General features: G+C 36.3%; 1 protein-coding gene across 1 annotated transcript in view; it reads left to right on the top strand.

Moving 5' to 3' along the window:
* Positions 1–12,197, top strand: part of VWA8 (von Willebrand factor A domain containing 8) — a 184,488-nt gene that overhangs the window by 84,708 nt on the left and 87,583 nt on the right. The window contains exon 21 of the mRNA XM_036379175.2: positions 2,135–2,211. Coding sequence (XP_036235068.1) covers positions 2,135–2,211 — 77 coding nt within the window. The remainder of the gene's footprint in view (positions 1–2,134; positions 2,212–12,197) is intronic.

The raw sequence follows: 12,197 nt of genomic DNA, 5'->3' as shown, positions 1-12,197 counted from the left end.
ATGTGGCGAGTGTGGTGAGATGCACAGATAAAAATGAAGAAAGGGTGAGATGTGGTCACGGCGCACCTCCCATTGACTTCACTGGGTTGCTTTGGTAACTAATTTTTTTTTTTTAATTACAGTAACCACTTTGTGTAATATTAAGTATGTTTTACACTGATTCAGTATGTTGATATATTTCATCATCTTTGTACTTGCCACAGCTGGCTGGAGTCCCACTCTGCACTGGAACAGGATACGCAATCTACTTGGAATCGATGCAGAAACTGTGTGCAGACATCTGCCCAGCCATCTTTAGCTCTCTTAGGAAAGGAAGCTGCTTTCAGCATGGGTGTTTTGTGCTTGACATTAGAAATGCTCCTGTTTATTCACCCATTTATGATCTGACTGAAAGTAGCAGGAAACATATGTGACTAAAACTGTCTGTGTGCACCACTAGGGGATTCTTAGCCTATTTCTGGTTACTTTGAAAGTCACTGATAAAATTTCTGAACTTGAATATTTTCTCCCAAATTGGTATGTCCTATAAGTTCCTGCAAGATCCTGTGAGCAGAATTGCATCCTCTTTCACAGCAGTGGAGAACTGTTTCAGGTGACAGTTTTCAGAAACTACTGTGAAAGGTGTTAAGTGTGTTGCAGCTTCTTACTACACCTCTAAAAAGCTGTAGATTCTTCTGAAGTAGATTTGTGAGGAGGCGTGTGGCAGAGCATTAACAGAGTTGGCTCTTCTGTGTGGGAGTCAAGTCTGCAGTAGAATATAGGTAGTTCTATTTTTGTCTCCTCTGCAGTATTTTTTCCTCTGCTCTCATGGTGAGAACTCTCCTCCTGTGATTTCATTATACATATGCGCATGATTCTCCATTCTTACAAATGTAGCAGAGGAGAGAGAGACTGTGGTCCCATTTTAAGAAGCTTAAACAGTTTGCAATTCTACAGCTGGCAGTTACCATCACTCATAAATGTCATAACTTGCAGCTCTGAAGGCTCCTATTCTGTTTCAATGCCAAGTGAAACAGATTAGTGAATCTCAAATTGGTTTAATCTAATCTCTTTAATCTTTCTTTGGGTTATATTTATCTTCTTTACACTGGTGTGGACTACTAGATACATTCATGCAGTCAGAGTGAGAATCTCAGGAGAGGGATAGTGTCTTGTCAAACACCTTTTGGCTGGTCTATGATTGAGTTTTTCTTTCTGCTGTTTCCTTTTTCTTTGCAACCTGTAGCATTCTCACTGGCATTCTGAGCTTCCTGCAGCCACCTACTTGCAGGAGGGATAAGAATTTCTGCATGTGAGCTGTCACCTTGGTCTGCATCTACATTAGCATTTCAGACCAGATCTAGAATGTACTTTTGAAGGGAATTTCCTTACCGCAGTTCAGTACGTATCCATCTCTCTTAGGATGAAAGTGAAGTGGATGTTCCCCATCAGCCGACCTAATTTGTGCTCTTTGATAATTCCTTCCCTGAGTTTAGGTTAGACCTGGACTGAAATACCAGTTCCTAAAACGTTTAGCACAGGGTGCGCCAGGGCTTTGCCAACACCTAATTCACTGTCATCATTTTCCACAGCTTGCTAGTGCAGACATCCTTCAATAGAGTTAGAGATCAGTTTTATCTACAGCTGAATTCTGATTCCATCTGGGCCTCTTTTTGTAACTCCAGTGCAATGTGATCAGCAACTATTACCAATGCTGTGCCCAAATTCCATGTGACAGTTACAGGATGTGTCCTATGACCACCAAGAATTAACTTTGCCTATTAAGTGCAAGACAACTTCCTAGCATTGACATTGCAATATCTTTGTGAAATAAAAAGGCTGGAAAAACTTGTGTTCGTTAAAGGATGTGTGACATAACTCTAGGGACACCTATTATTATTATTAACCAGAAAAAACCTATTTCTGGATATTTCTAGTAAGATAGATAAGTATTTTGTGAATATATATATATATAAAATAAAATACATGTAATCAACTTGTGTTCAGAATTTTTTGAAATAGATTGAAGTTGTATTTACCCATGAAGGAGTATGGAGAGTATTTTAACCATTTTGGCAAGTTATCTGTTCTGTATTTATAACTCTTAAATATGTATATCTGTATTATGTCTTACTATTATATTTGTTTACTGCAGGGAGTTGGGAAAAACAAGGTTGTTGACAGATTCCTTCACCTTTTAAACAGACCCAGAGAGTATTTACAGCTGCACAGGTAAGAATGTGTTAGATTTCCATACTTTTTGGTTTTAATCAAATTTCTCATGTTATTAAAACTCATGTTTCTGAAATTAATGTGTTTTTAGTGTTTGAACAGAGGCCCCCTAAGTGGCACACAGACCACAGGAATGTGTCTGGCAGAGACAATAAGCTGACAGGTTGAGGAGTGGGTACAAGAATATGGCGCAATCATCTTGTTTGATACGCGAGCAAGTAGAAGTGTGCTGATGCTAAACTTTGTTCAAAAAACAAGTTATATTTTGCTGTCATTTCTGGAAAGATTTCCCTAGCATGCAGTATTTTGTGAGGGAAAACTTGTTTGAATATATCATTCATCAGACAAGAAACATTCTACATAGTAAAGGTTTTTTGGCTTTTTTCCTTTGGCACTCCTGCTAAGTGCATGTATTTCTTTCTCACCCATAAGAGATTGGATTAGAAAATTACATCATAAGCTAAAAAACAGACTTCAAGACAACAAACCAACTGAAAACAATTCAAAAGCTGAAATAATAGGAAATTATCTGCCTGCTTTTTATAACATGAACTTGAAACTAATAAATGGAAATAAAGTATAAATATATCTAGAAGACTCATTTTCAATTGAACTGAATCCCATTTCAGCTTCGTTCCTAATCTTTATCTCTTTGTCTTCAACTTCCTAGCTTCATCCCCTGTCTCTTTCCATAATCACTGTTTTTTAAATAGTGCTAATGAAAATGTTGATCTTTGGTATTTTGCCCATTAACAGCATCATGTCTGTAACACTTTGTCTCTCATTTTCTCACCCAGATTTTTGTCTTCAAGTGTCTTGTACTTGTATTCCTGATATTTGGATAGCTCTGTCTCATTACTTTTCTACTGCTGTTCTCCTTTATATTACTTATTCTAGACTTCCATCAGTTCTATATGAAATACTGCTTTTGTGACCTCCTACTTTCAGCTTTGCATTAACTTTCCTGCTTGGAACAGCTACCCACTTTGTCTGGATAAAATACACTGTGATTTTTGCCAATCCCAATTATGTCACGAAATACTGCACTATTTCTGTCCTTTTGTGTATTCTCCAGCGATGAGGCAGAACAGTGCTTAATATGAATTCATATAGCTCAGGAGAACATTGTATAAACACCATGTATGGGGTTTTCATGCAGCTGTAGAATGTATAAATTCCACATGCTAGTTGAGACATCACTAGGAAGAAAAATGTGCATTTATTGTCTTGTCAATACAGTGTTCTACAGTCTCTTTAAGGTACTGCTTGTGATTACAGGGGTTTGGAGAGAGGTTGAAGTAGAAAATGAAGCAGAAAATGATGAGTAGTCCTATGCAATTATAGAAAAATAATTTATGAATATAGCAAAATCAGAAATTTCTATTTTCTGGGTAGTATTTTGAAATGCTATGTGAAGAACTCAGTCTATATAATATTTTGGTTATACTTTACAGGGTGTTTAAATCAGGATTAGAGTATTGTTAGTGCACTCTTCTGGATTAAAAACAAAGTAAGAGCAAGTTTACAAAATACCCAAACAGTTTCCTAGTAAGCTTTTACATACTTTGTGGGGAAGATTCAGTCAGTAGCTTATGGCATAGATGTACTTTCTTAGAAAATATTCTGCAATGTGCACTTCATCTTTGATAGCCCTGTGTGTTTCTTCAGATTTCCTAGCTAGCTACTGTAAGTACCTTTAAGCATGCCAAGGAAAGTATTTCTAAATATAATGCTTTTAATGGTTCTTGTATACCTGAAGTACAGATCTTGACAAATTTGTTAGGGTAGGGGTTTTTGTTGGTTTGGGTTTTTTTACTGTCTTGATGAAAGAGTATAAGGAGTTCTGCTGTTCTAACTCTACATATGTTCAATGACATTCAAGCAGGGAGTATTTGCCTTAGAGGCAATAAGCTATTACCAGGAGTCATTTTAAAATCTCACATTTTATGTCTTCTACTTCAAGAGGATGAAAGGAGATAAAAGACAGAAAAAGGGACATCTGTATTTACTTGCTCTGCAACTGATTCACATGGGAAGGGTCAGCCTGACCTAAAGGTTTTGATTGCTTATGGAGGCTATAAATACTTTCTCTTAACATTTCCTACAGCATCTCATTGAGAAGTTTTATATTCTTGAAATTTGTAAGTCTTATCAATCATTTTGATACCATAAAGCAGAAAATCTTAATGGAAGGAAGCTCCAATTAGATTCATTAATGACAGAAATTAAGAAAAATATGTGCTTATGAATTACTCAAAAAGATGGCTGCTTTCTCTTGCATACTTCCTGATATTAGCAGCTGACAAGGAGTTGACCAGCTCTCTCATTGCATTCATTGTGGGGTTATGGAAACAGGTAACATGGCACAGGCTCAGCACAGCCTCTCCCTAGGACTGCACTTACGAAACATTTTACTGCTTTTCTGTGCTAAGGAAGAACTTCCATCCGCCAGGATTTCCCTGTCCCTCCTTTCCTACAAGAGTAAGTTTCAGCAGAGAAATTCCAAATTTTGTTTACCCTCCTGGTATGGTTGTCTCCATTTTGTTCACCCAGGACACCAGCCACGTGTTACAGAATAAACAACAGCTTTATTTTGTCTAATATCAAAGAACTTTTAAGAGTTCTTATAGAAATTAAACATGTACTGGTTTTACAGGCAGTAACTAAGAAACTGACTGTAAGAAAATTTGATGTTCTCCAAGCTAATGTAACAACTATTTGTGTTGCTCCTAAATTAATGAACTTTGGAAAGCCTCATTATTTTATGAACCTTTCTGTTACTGCTTTTGCTATCTCTCCTGTGAGTGATGTGGAAAGAATTTTCCAGTGGTTCTACACAAAAATCTGAAGTTAAATTTGGTAGACTAAATTAGTATTTCATTAAATCAGGGAAATAATTTTCATGGAAACTGATAATCATGGAATGTGCTGAGTTGGAAGGGAACCACTAGGATCCTCCAAGTCCAGCTGCTGGCCCTACTCAGGACCAAGAGTCGCACCATGTGCCCGAGAGCATCGTCCAAACACTTGTGGGACTTGGACACACTGCGACCACTTCATGGGCAAAGTGTTCCAGTGCCCAACCACCCTCTGGGTGAAGAACCTTTTTCTAATATCCAAACTAAACCTCCCCTGACACAACTTCAGGCCATTCCCTGGGGTCACTGGTCAGCACAGAGAAGAGTTCAGTGCATGCTCCTCTGCTTCCCCTCACAAGGATATCTTGCTTTATTATTCTTTATTGTATATTTATGTTTCATTATATCTTGCTTTTTTAATTCTCTTATGATATCTTGCTTTGACTTTCACAGTCTCTAAAACCAAGAAGATTCCACATAAAGAAGGAAAAAAAAAACTTTAGAGAAGACTCAGGCAAGAAAATATGCCCTGTTAAGACTGTAAAATCCTTCTTAGCACTGATGAGAGCAATAGATAAGTATAAAACTGTAAGCTCCCAGCTCTCCTACATAAAAATGTCAGAAGAAAGTATCATGGACTCTAAATAGTTGTCTCCTTTGATATGACCAAAGAAAAAGAGATTAATTTTACTTCTCTTATCATCAAATTGCTAACTAATTTTACACAAAGAATGATTTTGCTGGAGTAAGATGTTCTTTGTCTGTCATTTAAACATTTACATTTGCATCTATTTGGAATTAAGCCATACTCTCAAGCTGTTTTTTATGTTTCAATTAGAATGATTTCTCCTCCTTGCAATTACTATTTTTGTGATGACTATGTATACAGAACTACAGCATTTATCCTTCTGTTTTCGGTTCAAGCTTGATTTATTGTTCCAGTTTGGGGATTTTGGAAGGATTTTTTTTATTTGGGTTTTTTTGGTTTTGTGAGGATTTTGGGAATTGTGAAGAGACTTTTGATAGAAGGCTTCCTAAAAGCCTAGGTTCTGACTAGGAAGATGTAAACTTTAGTGACACAACTTTTATGGTAGTTTCTGGTGGTATAAATTAGGTGCTAAATGTGGAGAGGCATGTGGATTAATATATATGCATTGAGTTTTTTTGAGTCATATGTTGCTATCTGATCTTAGCTTTCATCAAAATTTTAAAAAATACACTGCTATGCTTAATACAAAAGCATAAAAAAATAAAATAAATATTTAAATGTAGTTTATTCTCATATACTAATTTAGGCAGCTAAAAACAACTGAAAAAATATTGGGCAGAACAGTATTTCCCAAGACCTGGGAAAACTGTCACCACTGTTCTGTTGGTGTTGGATTTGCTTTAAATCACATAGCCCAAAAGATTTACTGGTATCATGAAATCTCTGAAATTACCATCTGCCATCATGAATTGTGCTCTTAATTGCTCTGATAGCAAACAAAAACCTCTCTGTCTTAACGAGGCCTTTACAAAAAATTAATTGCAGAACATCTGTGTTCGAAGAAACGTGTTTGTTAGGTTCAGGAAGGCATGAAGTTCATTTTTGTATATCAAAACCTTTTCTTTAAAGTTTGGTGTACATTGTGCTCCTTGATTTTTTGAGATATTCAAAATCTGTACACTGGACATTGTCTTGAGTATCTTGACTCTACGTGGCCCTCTTTAGTAGAGGGGTTGGAGTAAATGACTTCCAGAGGTGCCTTTCAACCTCAACCATTCTGATTCTGTGATTTAGCAATTTCTACGAGGTAGCAGCTGGATGACCCCTAGCTCTTGTTCTAGGTGTGTTGTAGTAATGTTGTAGTCTTCCAAAAAAAAAAAGTTAAAATTAGTTTATCTTATATTTATAAAATTTTATAATCCAGCAGTGGTTGTTGCATGGGAGGAAGCCATTTGCACTGTCCTTAGCTGATACTCAGATGTGTTAGTATGAACGGTAGTTAAAGCTGTGAGAATTAAGAAACAGCTTCAGACTCAATATTGTTTTCAGAACAGTGTGTTAATGAGATTAAATTTGATAACTTCTAGATTATTTATTTATTGTTATGATACGCATGTAAATGAGTGGTTGTTAAGCAGAAGTTTCTCTGTTATGTTTCCAGCTTCATGCTGTGTCAGTGACAGATTAGCTGTAGCAAATGCAAAATTTGGAGCTCACAGTTTCCTCTGCCACCTATCACAGACATTCCTCTATACAATTGAAAATGATCAGGAGTAAAGAGTACTGATCCTTTCCTGTTCTGATGGGAACTTGAGAACTAGTGGGAGAACTGGATCCCTCCTCTGAGCTACTAAAGATGTGGCCACTGAAGTCATGATAAGTAAAGTTAGTCAACTTCAACTCTATTGTTTTCAGTGTATAGATCTGCATAAGAATATCACCATCACTTACAGAAATAGAAGCTTTTGATGTGTAGACTGCAGTGTAATCTACATCAATATAATTTATTGATGGCTATGAATGGATTTTCTGCTGCTCAAAACCTCAGTGAATCTGCAGATGCAAAATGATTAATTTCGTTCCATTGTTCTCATTCTGTGTATCAAGAAAATAATCTAGGAAATTAGTTTATTGTGAAAAAAGATAATATGAATCTTCATAGAGTCATATGATAAAAAGAGGGAATGTTTTTTAGTGTGCAAGGATTGTTCTCTATGAAGTCAAAAATGTTAGAACGGCTTGTAAATATGATGTGATACCTTTTCTTGAAATAGAGAACGCAGGAAGTTTTCTTCTTCAGCTTTTGATAAAACAGGTTTACCCCTAAATTAGCCATGTTAAGTCTTATTTCTCCATTTGATATCTTTTTCTTACAAGTTGAGATAACTTATTTTTCTAAGCATTTACATATACACTGCAGCAATTTATCATTGTTGTAAATGTGATGTTTGACACTGTCAATGGAATACTAACTGCTTTGAAATTCTATTTTGTATCTGATGATCTTACTATTCTCTTTCAAGATATTACCCTACCTTGTTCTATGTGTCCCAATGCATTTCCTTACAAAGGACTTGCTTAAAACATCTTGATTTGATATCACAACTTCCTGTCAGAGTTACTATATTTATTCTAGTGACTGATGATTGAAAAGTGTGATACAGGGTTAATTTAAAAAATCTACTACATTTTGTGTTGTGCCTTTCCTAGTTCCCTAATAAATTACAGTAATCTGATGATCTTTTTTCCAAAACTTACCTGAGTTTGTATATGGTTTGTATATGTTATCTTTTTCAAAAGAAACGTAATTTTGCTGTGATCTTTAACAATCCAATTAATGGGGAGTTTGAGGTAGGAAAATGAGCTTATGGTGTCCCTACAAGCAATACTTATTACAAACTGTGCCTTAATCTTTAGATCTTAATTTTCTTTCCCTCTTTTTCAGCACATGTAATAAGTATAAAATCCAATTATCTGTTTCCCTTACTAAGATAATTTAAAACTACCCTTTCAGCTTTATTGACTTCAGATTTTTAAAATTCTAATTTTAAAAAGCATTTCAGAAGAAACAGCTTCCTTTGTCCAAGATACAGGTGGATACTAGAATTATATTGTACTTGTTCTCAGAATTGCATCTGATTATCATCTCTTGAAAGGATATAGGACCACATGAAATAACTTAAATGCTGATATAGCTCTGCAGGTCTGTTTCTAAACATGAACAATACAGAAAAGCCATCTCCGTAGTGGGCTGTTGAAGGAAGTGTTCTATAGCTGCACTGGTTTATTTCAGTTGAGCACAGCAAAGGCAGAGGAGATGTTGTGGTTTTGGTTTTTGGCAGCCACAAAACAAAAGTCTAGGTAATTTTTCCTCATGAATCATGAGTCATTAATGTTTAGATTATTTTCTTTTAATATTGTACTTTATATTGTGTGCTTTATTCTTTATGTAGGTCATGTTAGGAAATAAGTAATATGATACATTTTTGTCATGAAGATTTATGTTGTGAAGCCCTGAGTGCATTGACTATATTATAGGTGTCTTTATAGTTTTTACTTGTTTTTTGCCTGTTTTCTTAAATACATTTTCAGCCAATACAGAGTTGCAATGCAAAGCTTCCAAGATTTCATGCCAGCCGATGGTCCCTGTTTCCAATGTTAGCTTTTCATAAGCTGGCTGACTAGCTCTGTTATTGTCAGATTCCAGGTGTTAGAAAGCTACTTCGTTTTTCTTTTTTTGTAGGAATTGAATTCAGCTTTAATATCCTGCTGCATGGCTGTTACAGAGAAATAGCTCAGGTTAGAAGACCCTGTTGTTTCATTTTCCTATAAAGCTGAAATAAGAGTTTCTCACTGTTTACTCAATTAAATGTATTCTTACAAGCAATAAGGGTAGCTGCAGGGTGTCGTATTTCCCCATTTATGGATTTTACAATTAGGGTGAGTGAATTTTGTATCTTGTTTTGGCAGATGGATCACAGACAAGTAATTGTGTAACTTCAGATTTAAGCATTTACCATGAATTAAACATAATTCCCTTTGACCTTTCTTCTGCCACCTGCAGTCATACTGAGTAATGAGTACCTTTATAGTCAAAATAATTTCTTGCATTTTAAACAAACTTATGTCCTGCTGAGTAGCTGTAACGGCCTAGCAGGGAAAAAAAAAAAGGTGAATTTAATTATCAGTTCCTACAGATAAGTCAAAAAGCCTTTACCAGGGTCATTTTTACAGAGCGATGAGACATCTGGTTGGCTTTTCAGATATTTCATAATTTCCTAAACACAGCAGTCAGGTCATGCAATGCAATGGCTCTGTGATGGGTTGACTAAAGAAATTAATTTGTAAATGTCAAAATCATGCAGATTGATTCTTTGTGTTGGGATTGCCTGCTCTTCATCAGGATAATCCATGAGTGGATTAACTGACCAATTAACAGCTTCAAATGGCCTTTGGACTAATTATTTTTCAAGTACTCTTTCAAATTAGGTCACAGCAGATGGGTATATTCATGTCTGATTGACGTGTAGAAATATGTATCTATGTACATAGGTATTTAATAAAAAATGCCTCACAGAAATGAAGAAGAATTTCTAGAGCATACACGCTACATCTCTGGTTTTTCCTTTTAACTACCATGAAGTTTTGTGTGGTGAATCAGAAGAAGGCCAAACCTGAGCTTGGTTTATATAACCTTGTTACCATTAGCAGGGACCCCTAGAACACAAGGTTGCCTTGCAGAAATAGTCTCTTACCCTTTTAGCCTCAGTGTAAGTACACACAGTAGCCAGGACTGTATTCTTCTGCACTTGTCAAGATGGAGTAATTCCAGGGAATGTGAGTGTTTTTGATGTCAGCTGGGGCCTGACACTGTGTCCTGTATTAGGGCACAATCTTCTTGGGGACTCAAATCTTCAATTAAAGCATTGGAGCACCTTTTGTTAAACTGGAGGATAACAACTAACTCTCTGAGGTTGATGGAAATTTCTCCTGACACAGTTCATAGTTGTTCTCCAGAAGGAAGGCGTTGCTGTCAGTGAAACAGAAACTGTTAAAGCAGTATGTTTGAGTCAGTCTGCAGACCTCAGAAGTAGCTGCCTTTAGGGTAAATAATGCAGCAGTAGCAAAAAATAAATAAAAGACAGCAATAGGAGCTAATAAAAAACATGAGAAGAATTCTCAGAAGTCCTACTGTGAATTGAGTGGTCATGTCAGAGGAGTTGCTACATTTCAGTAGTAAATATTTCTTCTCTTTTTTTCTCTTTTTTTTTTTCTATTTAAATTGAGCACTTGTGAGAAGGGCTTCCTTGATAAAAGTAAAAGTACATTCTTAGGAAAGATATTAGTGAGCTTTTCCTATTTTTCTTTTACAATCAGATGAAGATAAAATCAGTTCAGTTGAGTAAGATGACAGTATGTCAGATAGTTTTTCTCAATCTACATTCCTACAGTCTTGCTTCTTTGTGTCAGACCTATTTTCATTGCTGAATGTGATGAAATTGGGAGGTTTTGGTATTCATGTCTTTGTTAGAGCCTGTTAGTTATTATTAAGGTGCTATTGTTACTAAGTGAAAGTGAACTGGAGTTTTTAGTTCCTTTCCTGTGGGAATTTTGAGTGCCAGATATATTTTGCATTTAGGAAATGCTGCTTGCTATGTTGTTCAAAAATATTTCAGACTTAGTGCGTTTTTATTTTTTCTATATTTCAGTGCCTTTACATTTACGTAATTCATTAAAAAGTAGAAATTTAAGAAAAAACCCTAAGGAGACAGTTTCTTTTTAGCCATTCTTTACTGTGTTTGGGTCATGGTAGGTTTCTGAAGAACAGAAATTAATGATATAGAAGTGTATAGCATATGATTCTGAAAGGAAAATTGTGGGAACTCAGCATATCCCCCCGGATGTCCAGAGTTGCCCAGAACCCCGTCGGGGGGCTCGGAGACCCTGGCATGCTGCCCGGAGCACCTGGTGGCTTGATTTTGATCCTTCCAGCAAATTGCCAGCTTGGCATGGGGATGTGAAAGCCACACAGGTTTGAACGGTGTAATAACAAGGTGTTCACAGGGTGAAAATATACATTTTGGGATTTTTGGTATAGGGGTTATGGGGACAAGATGGAGGAATCAGGGCGTGTGTAATCATTTTTCTTTCTTCTTCTTGTTCTCCAATTTTGCTGTGATGTTGGCACTTGGGGATTGGTTTAGAGTAGAAATGCACTGTCTAACATAGGTGATAGGTACTGGGAATTAAAAGTAAATATGTTATTCGTAGTTTGTAGTATAAAAAGACGACACTCAGGGGCGGTGGAGAGTGCTTGTGGCTGCTGTGCTGAGAGGACCTCGGCTGGGCAGAAAGGAAATTTTGTAGATAAGAAATAATAAACAGCCTGAAGACCGAAAAAGTGAAGAGTCCAGACTCATTCTTCAGAGCGCGGGCTGCCGCAGAACCTCCCACGCATCTCGGGGCAGAGAACAGACAGCTGACCCAAGAGAAAATAATACTGATCTGTCATAACCCTTGTAAAATCATTCATACATGTCTGAATGTAATAGCCTAAGCAAATACAGGAGTTTCACGTACACTTAAATTATCAAGCCAATGGAATTAATATTTGACTTGCATTTAACTTCTGTAATATG

Source organism: Molothrus ater, chromosome 2 (assembly GCF_012460135.2).
Source record: "Molothrus ater isolate BHLD 08-10-18 breed brown headed cowbird chromosome 2, BPBGC_Mater_1.1, whole genome shotgun sequence".
NCBI lineage: Eukaryota > Metazoa > Chordata > Aves > Passeriformes > Icteridae > Molothrus > Molothrus ater.
Note: the sequence above shows the minus strand (reverse complement) of the source record. Positions and strands in the feature narration are given on the sequence as shown.